Source organism: Malaclemys terrapin, chromosome 1, assembly GCF_027887155.1.
Source record: "Malaclemys terrapin pileata isolate rMalTer1 chromosome 1, rMalTer1.hap1, whole genome shotgun sequence".
Taxonomy (NCBI): Eukaryota; Metazoa; Chordata; order Testudines; family Emydidae; genus Malaclemys; species Malaclemys terrapin.
In genome coordinates, this window is record NC_071505.1 from 155,217,516 (window position 1) to 155,235,318 (window position 17,803).

Sequence of the window (17,803 nt, forward strand, 5' to 3'; positions counted from 1 at the left end):
TAACAAGCAGGTGCTTGGGGCGGTCAAGGGAGAGGGGCGGCACCTGCAGCAATTCGGGGGCGGCAGGTCCCTCACTCCCTCTAGGAGTGAAGGACCTGCCGCTGAACTGCTTTTTTTTTTTTGCTTGGGGCAGCAGAAATGCTGGAGCCGGCCCTGGCTATACAAAGGCAGGGAATGAGGAAAAACAGATGGCCAATCAGTTGAGGATTTCCCTAGGTGGGGTTTTTCCACAGACACACAGAAGGGTCAGAAAACCCCTAGTCTGTCCCCACAAGATTTGGCAGGTTTGGGCCTGATCCAAAACACATTGATGTCAGTGAAAAGACTTCTGTTTACTTCAATAGGCTTTGGATTGGGGCCGAGGAAGAGGAGATAGATTGGAATTTGGAGGGAGGGGCTGTTTTTGATGTATTGGCTAGAGACTGATTGACAGGACACAGACCAGCCAAAAATTCCTATGTGCACAATTCATGAAATCAGGTGGAGCTTTAAAAATAAATTCTTTTCCGATTCTTTATGTAGAAAGAAGTTGTCTAAATGTTTATATTTATATTTCATATAAGCATGGTGTGGAATCCTGGAAGTTAGTGATGGAAGAGGCCTCTGAGGTCACACCCAGTCCATCTCTCTGCCACTGATAGATTATTCCCTGCAGTATAGAGTCTAATATGGGTCTAGTCTGGTTTTGACTTCCACCACTTCCCTGGGGAGGCTATTCCTCAGCCTTTGGATATATCCACACTGCCTGCTTCTTTCAGTGGCTGTAGAGTACATACACAGGTTGCACCCCAGCAAGGGTATACATAGCAGTGTAGCCAGTGAGGGACAGTTTAGACAGGCCAGGTATAGTACGGACACACCGGAGTACATGCCGTACATAGCTCTCTACTTGCCCAAGCTGGGTCTCCCTATCTACACTGCTGTTTTTTAGCAATATAGTGTCCCGCTGCTCGGGCCTTTTTCTGTCATATGTAAAGACTCTGCCAGTGGGGAAAGGCTCTGGCAGGGGGAGGACTTTTCCTGCTGCCTCCCCCTACCAGAGCCTTTCACTGACATGTAGCTATGCACTGCAGTGTGGACGTAGCCTGCTTTTCACTGCAGCATGTAGCTACATGTACACTATATGCTGTCACTAATGGTGTGCAGAGTAGACATTGCCTATAAGTGTATGAGTCCTTTCCACAAAAGATTCTGGCTATAGTATTGTCTAAGTAACCCATTTGATTCATGGAAAAGAGTGTATCTTTGTTGCTTGCAGTAACAATTTGATTTTGTCTTGTTTCCACCACCCCCCTTTAGAATGGATACCACAACATCATTGCTGAGCAAAAGTTTTTGAAGTCGCTTATAGATAAGCAGTTTGTGGTCAGCTTGACATGAGACTGAATAGACAATGGAAGAGTGATCGCTGTTTTCAACAAGATAGATTTTATTTTTTGTACTGTATTTTTATTTTTTAAATGCCACATCAGTTACAGAAATATTTAAAAGAAGCACAGATGCCTCACAAAGGTGGTGGTAGCGGAGTTCCACTGTCTAAGACTGATGATGATTGTCGCTATCTCGGAGCACACAACTAGAGTGAACTGATTTCTGTGAATCTATTTAATTATGAAAAAATACAACCTTCAGCTAAAAAATATCAGGGATATATAAAAATATGATGCACACCATTTATTTAACAATAAGAACATTTTTCAGCAACTTATTTCTTTTCCGTATCTTCCTTTCCTGTTGCCCAGAGACTTGGAAGGCTATGAGATAATTGATAAAAGGATACAAAGTCTTTCACCTCTCTGTTCTGGTTTGAAAACAATTTGGGATAAGTGTATCTGCAAATCATTACTATCTGAAGGGTGTCTAGTAGCTGTACAGTATATAAAGTGCATTTTTAGTCTCAGTCCACCTGGGCAGATATCCATTCATAGAAAATCACCTTCATAATTCACACAGGCTGGTGTTTTCTTGTTGTCTGTCTCAACAAAGAGGCCTCAGACTGAACTGCCCATGGACTCTTGGATGTAGCATGTGTACACTTGGGTTGGAGACCCACTGGTATAACAGTGTGGGGAAGTCTGGATTGATGCTGCTCGTGCTGTATCTAATTTATGGATACATTTGTTCTCAGTGCTGTCAGTCTGATTTATTTCACAAGCACCTGAATTCATTTTTAAGAGGTAAGCATGATCTCCTTTAAACTGTGGAATTATAGAAGAGTTTTAAATATTTGAGTTGTGTTGGCACCACTGTGCAGTATTGACCACTTTAAGATGCATTCGCAACCAGAACTCCCCAATGAATATGAACTAGAATCTTGAGTTTGTACATTAAAATTTCTTTCAAACAAAATGTCTTTGATGCATAGATTTTCCCCCCCCCCCCAAACACACACATTCCAGAGGCCTTGACACTTCTTATTCTCCCAAAGATGAAGATGTATTTTCCAAAACAGCACAGTTCCCCTCAGCACAGTTCCCCTCACCATAACAGGTAACTGTGAAGGGTTTCAAGAGCACCAACAGATTATCACATGTACCAATTATCTTCTATATTGTGAGCAAGGCAGCATCTGAGACACACATTGACCAATTCTGGGAGTTACAATTTTGTTTTTATCTGGCAATTCCTTTGTCCTCCTTTCCTTTTCTTTTTTCCTGTTCTCTTGAGTTTTAGGCAGAGAGAGAGAGCGAGAGTGTGTGTGTGTGTGTGTGTGTGTGTGTGTGAGAGAGAGAGAGAGAGTAACAGTTTCAAAAGCACCTAAATGATTTAGGAGACTAAACCCTGTTTTCAAAAGTGATTTGGGTACTTTGGAGCCTAAATCCAAACTCCTAAGTGCCTACGTCATTCTGAAAATGGGGCCTAGACCTCTAAGTCACTTAGAGTCTTTTGAATTTTTTTACTCAGGATCTTTAACTATAAGAGATTTGGTGGGATGGTCATATATTGTGAATCAGTTGTCTCAGAGAAGTCCATGGTAGCTCTAAGTGAAATCTGCTTGAGAATGTCATCAGGAGCTATGAAGGTCTAAGTGGCAACGTAAAATTCCATTCTAATAATCCTATAAGGTACATTAGTCATGAAAGGTATGTTTTAAAACTCTGGTCAATTGATCAATCTTCTAGGAATCAGAAAATCACAAAGAAGTATGCTTCAAAAGAATTTTGAAAGTGGATAAAATAATCCAGTATTCCACAGCAGTATATATTAATTTGAACAGAGATTAATCTAACAAACTAGGACCGCAGGATTGTGTTCTTCAGAAATGAGGGCATGAAGCAAAAGACTGAATCTTGCTATAGAGTATTGACCACAATTTCCTAGCATCATAAATGTAAAAGTAAACAAATACCTGGTTTAGATTAGAGTGAAGTGGTCAAAGATTTTCTATTACCCATTTTCCATTTCTGTCTGTCAGAATTGTTACAATTATTAAAAAAAAAAAAAGTCTCAGCCTCTCTCTCTTTTTTTTTTTGAAGCTGCTTGGTTCTAATGAGTGCCTTTTTAAAATCCCTGATGGTCTCAGATTAAGCTTGTTGGATTAGTCAGGTTTAGGCTCTAGTGAGGCCACATCATGCTACATTTTGTAAGGACATGATGATTTTGAGTAATTCCAAATGTCTTTAGAAGGTGATATTGAGGCTCTTGCTCCGTTAATCATGTTTCCACTATTTTGCTCGTCTCCACACTGCCATCAGTTTTAGGCCCTTACACAAATTGATACATTGTTTTTCACAAGACCTCTTGAAACCGGCTAGCATTTATTTCAATTCATTTAAAAGGCTTGTCTGTGTGGGGAAAAAACCATGAGGAAGTTGCATCAGAACTACAGTCATTATTATTTTGTGTCTAGTGCTGTTGAGAGAGGTTTTTATGTAATTACTACATGTGCGGCTTTCAAAAAGCACTCAGCATCAGCGTTGGCCTAACTCTGCTGCCCTTGAAGACACTGGTAAAACTCCCACTTCAGTGGAAGGAGAGTTAGGCCAAAAGTGAAAATTCTACCTTACCAAACTAGGAACGTGGCAGCCTCATGCTGGTACAACTACATGAGGTCTCTGAAGTATCTGTATAGAACCTGTTACATTCTGGCAGAATGTAGGCAGTAAAGACTTGCACCAAAGTGTCCAACTGTATCCAAGTGTCAACGTTTAGTATGACAGTATTACAGGATCGTTTTCCAAAATTAGCTATATAATTTTCCCCCTCCTTTTGAGAGTATCTTGATATTTATCTTTGTCATTTCTCTTTCCTTTCCTCTCCACCTTCTTCCTCATTGAAGAAGGGATGTAGCAACACACAGCTTTGGAGAAGTGATTAGTTCCTCATCTATACTTGTTCTCCAAATTGGTATCGTCCATAAATCTACTCTCATCCACCTACATCTTTTCTTAAGTTCCTGTCATAAGGTTTTTTGTTTGTTTGGAGCCATAGTAAAGAGTTATGGGAAGCCAAAAGAGCTGTCAATTGGGGTTTGTGACAGTTTCGTTATTCACCTAAACTATACACACATCGCCAAATGGTGACAACCGGGAAGGGAGAGATGGTTGTGAGGGAATGCAAAGAGAACAAAGTTAAGCTTTCAAAGCACCCCAATACATGCTCTGACCGCTACATACATAGAGCAGAGGGTACTGTCTTCAAAAAGCATCATTTATGGGTAAGTAATTTTATCTTTGATACTAAGCAGTGAAATAATTATTACAACAATTTTTTTGGTAGCATAATGCAGGCTTTATAGAATTCTGTATACATTGGACCTGTTTTTCCACTGCCAGGTACCCTGTGTAGTCATTTACACCCAGGGAATACTGATACAACGTGATTTCAAATCAGAATAGTAGCATTTTGCACCCATGTTGCACAGGTGTAAACACACAAGGTGCTAGGTAGTGGAGAATCAGAATCAGGGTGTCGGTTTTAAATATAGCACTCATTTTTAAGGTCATCCTGTGCCACTGTTATTCCAACTTGCCTTGAGAGTTTTCATTTTAAAAATAAATTGAGCAACCTAGAGCAGGATCTTTTTCTAAGATTTGCTTTCATTCTCCTTTGGTCTAGAGGGTACAGAATCTACAATGGGCCACTCTATTGAAAGCTGCTTTTTAATTTGATATCTGCAGCAGCACAAGTTGAAGTCTTCAGTGTACAAATTCCAGGGTACTGCAAGCTGTACTTCCATGTACAGTGCCAGCATAACGGTGCCGAATATTAATAAATTTCTTTCCCTTTTCCTTCTGTCAGCTGCAATAGTCCATTTGCTTTAAGGCCCCAGTCAAAACACCACTGAAGTCAATGAGAGTCTTCAGTGGCCTTTGGGGAAGATTCTTAAAGGAATGGACTGAGCTTGCTCTGTTGTGAAAGTTATCTTAATTTCTTCAACTGTCACAATTAAGGGCAATTCTCAGATATAACTAAAAGGCAAGTTACAGATTAATGCACTAAGGATGAATCTGTGAGTGTTTAATGCACCTCTGTAGATTACATTTCAAATGAAAATGTATTGTTCCTATTTTGGAATGACAAGAAGGGTTTAATAATTAATATGTGACGTGTCTTGTTATGTTATGTACACTAATATACTTATCTTTTTTCAAATACCCCTTTAAATATTTTCTTAACCTAAAATATGGGAGCAGGGGTGTTGTTTGTGTCTGTATTTGTGTTTAAATAAAGTGTATAATTTTAAGAATATGTGAAAATCAATGTTTTGTTTTTCTGGTTTAAGTAAATATTTGATTTCATTTGCTGTTTGGCTTGATATTTATGTGCCTTTTAATACAAACTTTATTTTGACAGTCATTGGCTGTTAACAGGTGTTTTAAGTGGAGTTTTGAATATTGTCAGATTATTTTCCATATAATCTGTTTTAAGGATACATTTTAGCAAATCACAGTGCTAGACCTCATTACAGCACTATATAAATGATGTATAGTGGATCTATCATTGCCATTCAGTTGACACATTTAATTTAACAAGAGATGTCAAGTTTCTATGGTGGTGAGTAGAGAAACGGGGAGGGAAAGTGCCATCCATGTTACTTTAACATGAGCTGTAGCATAGTGCAAAAATGATACATTCTATCAGAACTGGCGGCTTTTGCTTTCTCAAAATTGAAGGGCAAGGCAAAATCACTCCTTTATGGGAAGAATGACACTTTTTGCAAATCAGGTTTCAAATTACTCTATGCTGAGCAAAAGCAAAATCTTGTCACGGTTGGTGGTGATAAATTGTGTCAAAGAAAAAAATTCTCTTAGAGGCAATTTTTTGTGGGTTTTTAATCTTGTTCATGAGTAGTGTCTGGGAGCTCAATAGGAAGAGCTTGAGGAAAGAGGAAGCTCATGAGAGACTTCAGAGGAAAAGCACAGAGAGAAATACTAAAGAACATATGGTTTAATGCTTCAGTGCTGTTTGTTTTTTCTCACTTTTTCCCCATGAATTTGAGTTTGGAAAAGAAAAAGCCCTTTCTTCAGTTTGTGGTTTTAGGGATTCTGAATGTGGCCCAGTGATCAAAGAAGAAGAAGAAAAAATCCACCATGAATGAATATGTGGACCCATTCGTTTTAGTTTTGATGTTTTGTGCTAGATTGTGACATTACATTTTGCCATGAGTAAGGGGCTGCCTTGCCCCAAGAGCACATGAGGGAATGGTCTGTGAGAATTAAAAATTTGTTCTCTGGTCTCTGTCTGAGCAATCAAGGAACCAGGGATCTGCTACTGGTCTATTTCAGTATCGGATTGTTTCCCACTCCATGCCAGTTTGGTGAGTAAACTTCTCTGTTCTACAATGGCAGATCTGGGACCAGAATTCAGATCTCCTGACTCCCAATCTGATGGCCCATCTTCAGCAGCATGCTGTGCAGCCCACAGTATATTTATGCCTATTGGTAGGTTCAAAGCTTCAAAGGAGACTGTCACTAATTGCCCACCCAGAATGATGAGGATCATACTTAAGCTTGTCTCTCTCAAGGCACATCCCCTCTCTTCCTGTGCTCCACTCTTTTTTCAACCTGTGTTTTCAAGCAAGGTACATAGTTCTCTACGCTAACCAGTACTATGATTAAACTCTCTCTCTCCCTCCCTCCCTCCACAACACCTACCACACACTGCTGTGCATCAAGCAAGGCCATGCAGGATTAAGGCCTATGTAGAAATACCAGTGGTGTTTTCTCAGAGTGATATTTGCATATTAGCACATTCAGGATTCTAGAGGCACCATCTATTGGTAAATGCTCAGAGATTACATTGGTTTCTTTGCAATATGGATTAATAGCAAGCTCTGCAAAAAAATAATGTCCTTTGTAGATCATCATTCACACTGGTTTGTTTTTAATAGATTCTGAGTGTCCTTGTGCTCCAAATTTGCGCGAATTTGGTGCTTCAAACTTTCTTTCTAGTCATTCTGTTAATAAAGGGAAACTTTTTTTTTTAGATATTTAATAAGATTTTTTTTCAAATCAGTACAAAAAATTTAAATACAAAAATTATTTGCTATTGACATATCTCATACATATTCTGGAAACTCACCAAAGTCACCAGTGTCTGGTAAACTGTCCATTGCCACCAACATTCCATAAAATATCTGAGATCACGCACCGCACTACAGTCATTGCAGTGCTGTGTTGGTAATACACTGCATTAAACTCTGTATTTAAATAATGGTCATGCCAGTTAAATCTCTTTTTTTTTTTTTTTTTTTTTTTTCCTGCATGGAAGTACCTTGTTCATTTTGAATTAAACTGGGTTGCATTAGTCAAGACATAGAAGGTGTGTTCAGCCTACTTTTAAACTAATGCAATAGTGTGATGTGCAACACTGAAAAGGGAAACACATAAAAGTACAGTATTAAGATATTTTTAAATTAATCTCAGTAATTAATTTTTTGCTGTGAGATTAGCACCATGGTTGAACAGACAGTACCTTGTAAAAATGTTGCTTCCCCCACATACGCACACATTTGATGCCTACGTATGCTCATATACAAACCTAGGCAATTGGTAACAAAACATAAATAAAAAGAACTGGAAATCCGTTATTAAATGAAATTGTTCTCAGATGAGTGATAGAGTTTAAGGCCAGTAGGGACCATTAGATTATCTAGTCTGACCTCCTGTATATCAGAGGCCCCCAACACCTCTCAGCACCCCCACACAATGGAAATAAGACAAAAGTACAAGAGTTTGCTTGATTCTTGTTACAGATTAAAATTATTGGACAATCTCAAACCAGTTTATTTATTATTTAGCAAACAGCAAGTGCCACTTTTGCTGTATGTTCATTAATAAGCTAATTTTGGCTGAATCCCAGAACAAGCGCATTCTCTTAAAAGCCAAACAGAATGCAGTTTCTTAGCAAAGGTATGGGAAACTGTGTGTCTTTATACTGCACTGACGTTCATTGGCCAAAATGCTACATTATTTTAATAATTTGGCATAATATATCTAAAGTCATTAGACTAAAACCATATCTCAGGTCTACCATGTTTACCTTCTGCTTTGTAAATATATATGGAGGCTTCTTGAATGCTGTGGTATTAGGGGTTGATCTATTGCCCCCTGAAGTTGATGGCAATTTTCCTTTTGATTCCAATGGCTGTTTGGATAAAGCCCTCAGCTAGCAGTGAATTGAAATTCTCTTGTGCTAACATTCTTTTCTATCTTAAGTGTTTTACTAGAAGAAACTGTTCCGTGATACTGTATGTGGGGAAAATAAGGATTTCAGCTAAGAGAATCTTTGCTTATGGTGCAGGGTTAGATAAAACCTGCTTTTAAAAAAAATTACTCAAACTTTATATATATATTTATATATATATAAAATCAGATCATTTCATACTGACACATTCTATTTATTTTAAGTTATCTTTTCACCTCGCTCTTTAGATCAATGTTCAGTTAAATAGGCAACAGGAGTGAGTGATGTATGCAAGATTTGACCCTTAATACTGCGTTATTGTGAATGAAACGAAGTAAGTATGGTATCACAGAAATATATAATGTACAGCTAATATGTCCCCATTGGATACAGAACAACTGTTATGAACCTGATACACATCATTAAATATGTTCACCACACCATTTTTATAACAAGCTGTGCATAATGTGAAACTTTGTGTTTCATTTGTTGTACAAAAGGGATCTAAAACTGTCAGTAAATGCATCTTTCAATGGTATAAAAGTTTGAAGCAGAGGAAAAGAGTTGTGATTTTGTCTGGGGGTTTTGTTTGTTTTGTTTTGTTTTTGTTTTTACATAGGATACAATAAATATCCTGAGAAAGATGAGTGAACATATTGCCCAGCATAGAGTCCCGCTGCCTGTTCAGATGGCATCTGAATATAAACTTTGTCTCCAGGCATCAGCTGAATGACGGTGCTTCCAGAAGCTTGGTCCAGGAAACCTTTTTTATATTCATCGTATGTATACATCAGTGGCTCATTGTTCTTGTACAAAGCTACCCAGACGCTGGCCCCTTTACAGTGAACATGGTAGGCAAAGTAGTAAATCCCAGGGATCTCACAGGTGAAGATACCAGTCAGTGGGTTATAGTTCTGCCTGCCATTGTAGAGAAGCTTGTCAAATTTCACAGGCACCCCTACCCGTGGGAAGGGTGTGGTGAGTTCTGCTGTGAATGCAGGCATTTCGTAGACAGCACCACCATGCTTGCCTTTCTTGCCCATATAGCCAGGTGGGGTCTTCACTCCATCGATGCCAGGCCCCATCTCTGGCAAATATTGTCCAATGGCCGGTGGGGTGGGTGGGATTATTACTGGAGGACCAGGTGGACCTGGTGGCCCTGGAGGACCCTGGAGACCCGGCTGGCCAGGTGGACCAAGTGCCCCAGGTTTTCCTGGTGGTCCTTGCAGCCCTGAAACACCAGGTTTCCCTACTCCTGGAAAGCCTGGTGGACCGGGTACACCTGGTTCTCCTTTAGGTCCTGGAAGTCCAGGTGGTCCTATTGGGCCACTGGGTCCTGCGATACCTGGGATTCCAGATGGACCTTGATGGCCTTGATCACCGGGGATTCCAGGTTCCCCTTTTGGTCCTAATTGCCCAGGAACACCAGGCAGGCCTGGCAAACCTTTGTGACCAGCTTCTCCCTTTGGCCCCATTGGACCAGGTAGTCCTCGAAGACCTGGGGGTCCTACTTCCCCAGGAAAACCTGGCTTTCCTGGGAAACCTTGTAGGCCAGGCTCACCTTTTGGACCAATAGGTCCTTGAGGCCCTACAGGTCCACCTTCTCCTTTTGGTCCTGGGAAACCAACAGCACCAGATGGCCCCATTACTCCTGGTAATCCTGGTTGACCTGGCTCCCCGGGAGGCCCACCCATGCCAGGAGGACCCATGTGCCCTTTCTCACCTTTAGGTCCCAGTGCTCCAGGAAAACCACCCATGCCACGATCACCTTTAGGCCCAGGAAATCCTGGTTTCCCAATTCCTGGTAGGCCCGGTGGCCCTGGTAAACCCGGCAAGCCTTGTTCCCCCTTTCCACCTGGGAATCCAGGCTGGCCTGGGATTCCATCTTGACCTGGTTTTCCAACACCTGGAAGGCCAGGTGGACCTTGAATCCCAGGTGCCCCAAGAAGACCTTGTGGCCCTTGTTCACCTGGAAGTCCTGGTTTACCTATAGGTCCCTGTGGTCCTGGAAACCCAATCATTCCTGGTTTGCCTATCCCTGGGAGTCCAACTGGACCTGGAGGGCCAGGTAGCCCAGGTGGACCTTTTAACCCTGGTAAACCTGGAATCCCAATGCCTTTTTCTCCTTTAGGCCCTTGAAGCCCCGGGAGTCCTGGTGGTCCTTTCATTCCTGGTTCACCCTTTACTCCTTGTTGTCCTGGTAATCCTTGAACACCTGGTTTTCCTATTCCAGGCAGTCCAGGAGGCCCTAGTGGTCCCTGTGGCCCTGGTATTCCCATAGGTCCAATCTCTCCCTTTGGTCCCATCTCACCTCTTGACCCAGGGAGCCCCATTGCTCCTGGTTTTCCAGGCATTCCAGGCATACCTGGTTTGCCTATTCCTGGATATCCTTGTGGACCTGGTTTTCCTTTGGCTCCTGGCACTCCATGACCTGGTAATCCTGGGGTCCCTGGTGGCCCTCTTGGTCCAGGCTCACCAGGGGGACCTTGCTCACCTCTCAAACTGGCTAATGGAATTTCTGTTTTTAAGAAAAGAGAGAGATGAACCATAATTTTACCTTTATTGGAAATCATGTATGCAGTTTAAATAGCTTGGTCTCATTTAGATATTGCTTGGATTTGTGGTAGATACACTAGGTACTACCATCTCGTAGCCCCAGTTGTTGATTAGCATTAAGCATAGCACTGTTATTGTTCTGAATGATGTCACGCACCCCAAATTTCACTTTATTCATAGTTTAAGTGAAATAATTATTTTCCCCTCAAAATCTTCCCTTCATTTTTATGTAAAAGCTATCCACACCTTAAGTCAATTTTCCACATATATGGGCCAACTTTCAAGTCTGTGATGAAATGCAAAAAAACCTTAAATTTTGAGTAGCTCTTTATTTTCTATAAATATGTCACCCTTCTAGTTGATGACTTACGATGACTTAGTTTACACTTAAATGTTTTGCTGGTATAGCTATACCATTGTAACTATCCTGACAAATCTCTTCCAGTGGAAATGCAGCTTATACCAGCAAAAAAGTGCTTTTCCTGGGATAGCGTTTCCTTGTTTGATAAGCAAAACAAGCTAAATAGCCAAACACACTTTTATGCCACTTTTATGCGAGACTTCTTAAGTCTATGCATTTTTAGTAAGTCAATGTATTTCAGCATTGATGACAGCCGGCTATATACAAAAATTTATAGTGAGATGTTAAGAATTGAACTTAACCAATGAAAACCAGAAAAAGGTATTTACCAGTGTGATATCTTCAGCATTATCCTTAAATCTGGCATTCTTAATCTTTTCTACCCCATTAATCCTAAATCACCCATTTTTCCCTCGCATGGCCTCATATCTCCATTCTTTTCTGTCTCTGAACATTGTGCCCTTTCATTTTAAAAGATCTAAACTGATTTGATACACAATAATTTAATAATCTGTATTGGCTCAATGCATCAAACTAGTCCGGGCTAGACTGTAGCTTGGCCACAGCCCTGTGTATGAGGAAATATGTAGCAACGCAGGGAAGGAATTGTACCTTTGGGAGGCACAATTCCTGCCCTGCTTCTCCCTTGTTTCAGAAGTGAGTGCTGGGTGTTAGTGATTTGTTGACGTATATCAGCAGCAAACGATAACACCCTGTGCATCTGCTCAGCTGTTCTGGCTGGTGCTTTGGGGAGGGTGATGTCAAAACTCTGCCCCCTCCCCACTCACTCATGTGCGTGGGTAAGAGGGAAACAGTATGTGCACAGCCCATGTAGGAACATAAAGGGAGTTCTTAATCCCCCTTAATTCCCTGCACAGGCACACAGAGCAAGGGACAATCTAGCCCAGGGGTCGGCAACCTTTCAGAAGTGATGTGCTGAGTCTTCATTTATTCACTCTAATTTAAGGTTTCGCGTGCCAGTAATACATTTTAACGTTTTTTAGAAGGTCTCTCTCTGTAAGTCTATATTATATAACTAAACTATTGTTGTATGTAAAGTAAACAAAGTTTTCAAAATGTTTAAGAAACTTCATTTAAAATTAATTTAAAATGCTGATCTTACACCGCCAGCCTGCTTAGCCCGCTGCCAGCCTGGGGTTCTGTTCACCTAGGCCAGCAGCGGGCTGAGCGGGGCCTGCAGCTAGGACGCTGGTTGGCAAGGGGCCAGCAGCCGGGACCCCAGACCTGGGGGGGTGTTCAGGGGTCAGGGCAGAGGGCTGGGGGTGTGCGGGGGGTTCAGGGGTCAGCAGAGGGCAGTAGGGGTGTGGGGGGGTTCAGGGGTCAGGGCAGAGGGATGGGGGCTGTGGAGGTGCAGGGCAGAGGGCTGGGCGGTGTAGGAGTGCAGGGCAGAAGGCTGGGGTGCTCGGCTCACGGAGGTGCTCCCTGCCCCGAGCGGCTCACGGCAGGGGGATGGAAGGGATATGCCCTTCTCCACCCCCTTCCCCAAGGCCCTGACCCTACCTCTTCTCTGCCTCTATGGAGCAGCGAAGACGCTGCCATTCCTCCCCCACCCTGGGGCCATCTGTTGATTAGCGCAGGGAAGGAGAGGAGGAGGGGCAGGAAAGCACCATGCTGGGGAAAGAAGTAGGGGAGGGGGAAGCTTGGCTGCTGCAGGACCAAGCTTCTGCCTCCTGCCCCCGCAGGGGAGAGCGGTGGGGAGGTGGGGGGGCTGAGTGGGGCTGGGGGACGGGACTGCAGCAGGCAACAGCGTGCCAGTCAAAATTGGCTTGCGTGCAGTGTTTGGCCGACCCCTGATCTAGCCCATAGCATTTATATAGCACTTAACATCTTCAAAGCACTGTACAAACACAAAGTGCTTTTACACTCTATGCAGTAGATAAGTTTTACTTCCATTTTACAGATGCAGACCTACCCATACTACAAGTTTTCCCTGTGGACTGCAGGTTTTCAGACCTTTCTATATAGGTCTGCAGGGAAAGATACCAGGCTAGAGAAATTCCCTGCTGATTAGCTGCTGCCCTCCATTAACCCTTGTGACAGGATAGCTTGCCCTGTGGGCTGGAGGGCCTGGGGATAAGCCAACCTGATTACAGAGTGAACCCCACCTGAGGGGAATCAGGCACTTCCCCATAAAGAGCAGAAGGTGACTGCAGTAATAGAATGAGAGCCAGGCTTAAGTGGTGATAAAACTCAGCTGGGAAAAGCTCTGGAGGGTGAGCTAGGCAGAAAGCCCAGGGATTAAGGCCAGCTCTCCAGGCAGGAAGGACTGGGAGGAGACCCTGATTAAGCAGGGAAGAGATGGATCACCCAGAGGAGACCTTAAAAGGCTGGATAGGAAGTGGCCAAGAGAAAACTGCAACTTAGGTAAAGGAGCGGACCTAGTTGTTCAGCGCAGGGCGCTGGGCTGGAAGCTAGAGTACAGGGTGGGACTGGGTTCCCTATTGGCCCAAAAGAAGTGCCCTAGAGAGGTGGAAGGATTTTTGTTTGTGATAAAGAGATTTGTTTAACAAATTTATTAGAGCATAAGCTTTCGTGGACTACAGCCCACTTCTTCGAATGCATACGAAGAAGTGGGCTGTAGTCCATGAAAGCTTATGCTCTAATAAATTTGTTAGTCTCTAAGGTGCCACAAGTACTCCTGTTCTTTTTGCGGATACAGACTAACACAGCTGCTACTCTGAAACCTGAGATTTGTTTGGGATTGTTTGGAGGACTGTGGCCCTGGGAGGGGTGGCCTTAATATGGGGATCCAGCCAGAGGGCTGAGCTACTGACAGAGAAACTGCCACAGCGCTGGAGTAACTGTCGGGGCTAGCCCAGCAAGTGAGCTGTTGTGCGATGTCTGGCCACGAGGGGGCCCCTAGCAGTGTGTGACCTTGGTTACATCTACCTTTGTGGGGAAAGCAGTTATTGGGCTGCTCTCGCTATAGGCAAACTAGGCAGCTAGGGTGGCCAGGCCAAACCTGACTGAGGTTGCTGCCACACTGAGCGCCAGGTTGCAATGCTACTCACTCAAATTTGCTCCCCCATCACCCCGCTGCCCCTGTCATGATGGAGGGGTGGCTGGGCCACACCTGAGTGAATGACACTGTGAGCTGGTGCTTGGCCCCTCCCCACTTCTACCACAAGCAGATTCGGCCACATTCATTGGGAATGTACCCGAAGATGCTCTTCTATGGTAGGAACCTGGCCAACCACTCAGGGTGCGTGCCAGGCTGTGTAAGCCCCTGGCTGCAGAAACAATGGGCAGTGATGTCTTATGACCATTATTTATCTGCACTTAGGTACTAATTATGGTTTCTAAAATATTAACCCAGTGTTGGGCCCTGCGGATCTGAGAGGAGTGGGAGGTGGTTTCACTTTCTATGTTTACCTTTATCTTTTTTTGGCACCATCTCCTTGCCGAGCATAGGCAATTGGGGGATTTCTTTCATGTACTGAGGCAGATGAGGGTATTCTTTTCCATATTGCAAGTGTGGCACCTCCTTGCCCATGTGCTGCATTGGAATGCCTTCTTTGCCCAGTGGCATGTGAGGTACTTGTTGTCCAAGGGCCTGATATTGCGGGATTTGGGGTGGCAGCTGCTTGATCCCATAATAGATGCCCCCTTGAATGGCTCTCACTAGCTCTAGGTAAACTGTTACAGCCACTGCCAGCAGCTGCACAGAGGCTAGCAGCGCAGCCATGACCTGCAGAAGTAAAGAAAAGGGGATAATTATTGCACATAAAAAATGCAAATAATATTTTCGTACCAGAAATCCGATATCTTAGCCAAAGCCCCTTGTTCTCTGCAGCAAGCTGGACCTAAATTCTGTAGCAAGAGCTCTGGATTCTGCATCATTGGTGAAAACATTTTTAGCAGCTTCATATGCACTTATAATAGGAAGATTTGTTTGGACATAAAAATGAATAATACACTCAATACAACAGTCCCTGTGTTTGTTTATACTAAATCCGGTTTCTTTTATACCATTGCTGCTCCCATGCTTTCAGGTTTAACTGTGCCATGGGTGTTGGTATTGTAAATGCATATCTGCACTGCAGAAGTCATTAGGGGAGCTGGAAGTTAGAGTAACTGGATATGGGATGCCCTGGGCTTTGTCACCTGGGCAGGTGGGGGAAGCAAATTAGGATTTGTGGGATAAGCGCACTAGCTGAATTCTCTTTACTAAAATAATCAGCAGTGAAAGAGTTAACTATGCTGATTGTTTTTGTCTTTGTTAATACCCCATTGAGAGGAACAGGGTGCTTCACCCCTCACAGAGCTTTTGTATTAAGCTATCTATGAGCTCAGGCAGACATCATTACATTGGCTACACTCAGTCCACGTGTCTGTTTTCTTCACGATAATGGGGGCTAGAAATGTAATTTAAAAGCTCAGATTCTGGAGCTGAAATCTGCATCACAGGGTGAATTCTGTGACTACAGCGTACACAGGGCCCTGATTCTATGTCTCAGTCCTTGTTCTTAGTTATAACTGAATGTCCAACCAGCTCACTTCCCTTCTGTATTGGCTGCATTATTGGCGGGACATAGGGATTCAGAGAACTGGGAGTTTCCTAGGGAAGAACAGATATGGGGACCACAGTAGGGTGTGGCCGTGGATGATTTGAGGCAGTGGGAAGAGTCTCTATAGGCTATGCTTTACTGGGTATTCTAGTATTTGTGGTTTAGCTGCTAGTGTCCAAATGTACACTGCAAACTTTGGGGCTGCTTCTGTCTTCTCTTACTTCCCCCAGGCCTCAGACTCAGCTCCAGGGAATGCTTTGAACAAGGAGGTTCCCACCGCTGGTAGCGAGGTGTCAAAATAGCTCTTCACCCTCCCCCCATCACATATGTGGAAGAAAGCGGAGGCATGGCCAGGGCAGAGTACTCTGGGTATTCTTGGCTGTGGAACAGCATCTAGGAGGCCATTACAGCCAAATGAAAATTAGGAGTCCAGCTACAGCTAGCTCCTTTACTTTACACCGAGGGCTGCATGGGCCACTGGATGGCCTGAAAATACAGAGAAGTGCAAAGGCAGCTAAAGCCAGTTTCTTTCCCTCCCTCCTTCCCCTACCACCACCTCTCTGCAAAGTGCAGTTTGGGACCAACAGAGAATTGAGGCCCTTTTTGTCTTGGTGATGACAAAGTAAAGTGTACTGAGCAAGGCACTATGTCCATAATGAGACATATTTTGGGACAGAGCAGTTTTGCCTTCCTCCTGCTCAGGCCAGGTATATATGGAGTCTACCAGCTCCTGGACGCTGTGAAGGAGGGTCCTGCCTCATATGTATGGCTGCTACCACTAAGGCCCTGCCCCCTAGAGACTTGGGTTCCCTTGGTGGAGGGACCAGACCATGTGTGGCAGGACTCTCCATCTCACAGGGGTGAGCTCCCCAGCTCAGCCATTAGTGGGCCAGGTCAGGCCAGAGCCTGCCAGGCTCAATGTGCATTGGGCCTGGGCTTCCACCCCAACAGGAGGGGGAAGGTCAGTGGTCCTACCCTGAAGATAGATTCTTCCAATGAAGTAGGGGGCAGTGCCCCACCTGCAGCCCAAGGAGGGAAGATGGGAGGTTGGCCAGACAGGCTTCCCCAGAAGCTGAGGGAAAGTGGGAATGGTCAGACTACTCCAGGGGTAAGTCCTAGGGCAGGTCAGTGAGAGCAGAAGTGGGTGTGTGTGAATAAGGGGTCTCAGTTGGGGGAGGGAATGATAAGGGTGGTTGGAGCCGAGGGCGGTGGGTACAGTGGTGGGGTGGGAGGGCTGCAGCAGTGGCTCCTGCTGCCGCCTTAAAAACTGGGCCTGCGGTTCTTGTCTCCGCCCTGACCCTCAGGTGATGGAAGTGGGTAGGGAGGTTAGGGATCAATGCAACCAAAGGAGTACTGGTGAGTACTCTGCTCCTGAATGTGTTAAGCCTCCTGTGGGTCGCAGGAGCCTCCCACAACACACAGGGAGCAGGTCCAGCAGTGAAGTGGTTGTGCACTCCACCAGCTGCTCTGACCCCCTTCTCCAGGCCCTTCAGGCCCTCCCATGTCAGGGAGGGTGTAAGGAAAGTGGGACAAAGGCAACCGGACCAGCCACAGGGTAGGGAGACCTGGGGAGCAAAAGGAACCTAGGGAAGGATCAACCTGGGGCTGGGTTGCTCCTACTAGCTTCAGCCCCAAGCTCCTTAATTAGGATTAAATTGCTGGTACTAAATATATAAAACCCCAATTCAGTTGTTCATCCCTATTTAGCAAAACATTTGAGCACATGCTT

The 17,803-nt window shown here is 44.0% G+C and overlaps 2 protein-coding genes across 4 annotated transcripts in view; one reads left to right on the plus strand and one right to left on the minus strand.

Moving 5' to 3' along the window:
- ST3GAL6 (ST3 beta-galactoside alpha-2,3-sialyltransferase 6) overlaps positions 1–5,691 on the plus strand; it is an 80,240-nt gene extending 74,549 nt beyond the window's left edge. For all 3 annotated transcript variants that reach the window (XM_054044590.1, XM_054044582.1, XM_054044576.1), the window contains one exon: positions 1,300–5,691. In XM_054044590.1, the coding sequence (XP_053900565.1) occupies positions 1,300–1,380 (81 nt within the window). In that variant the 3' untranslated portion in view covers positions 1,381–5,691. The remainder of the gene's footprint in view (positions 1–1,299) is intronic.
- The window catches only part of COL8A1 (collagen type VIII alpha 1 chain), a 119,064-nt gene continuing 104,767 nt past the window's right edge, over positions 3,507–17,803 (minus strand). The window contains exons 3-4 of the mRNA XM_054044565.1: positions 14,939–15,254; positions 3,507–11,146 (exon numbers count right to left, since the gene is read on the minus strand). Coding sequence (XP_053900540.1) covers positions 9,240–11,146; positions 14,939–15,251 — 2,220 coding nt within the window. The 5' untranslated portion in view covers positions 15,252–15,254 and the 3' untranslated portion in view covers positions 3,507–9,239. The remainder of the gene's footprint in view (positions 11,147–14,938; positions 15,255–17,803) is intronic.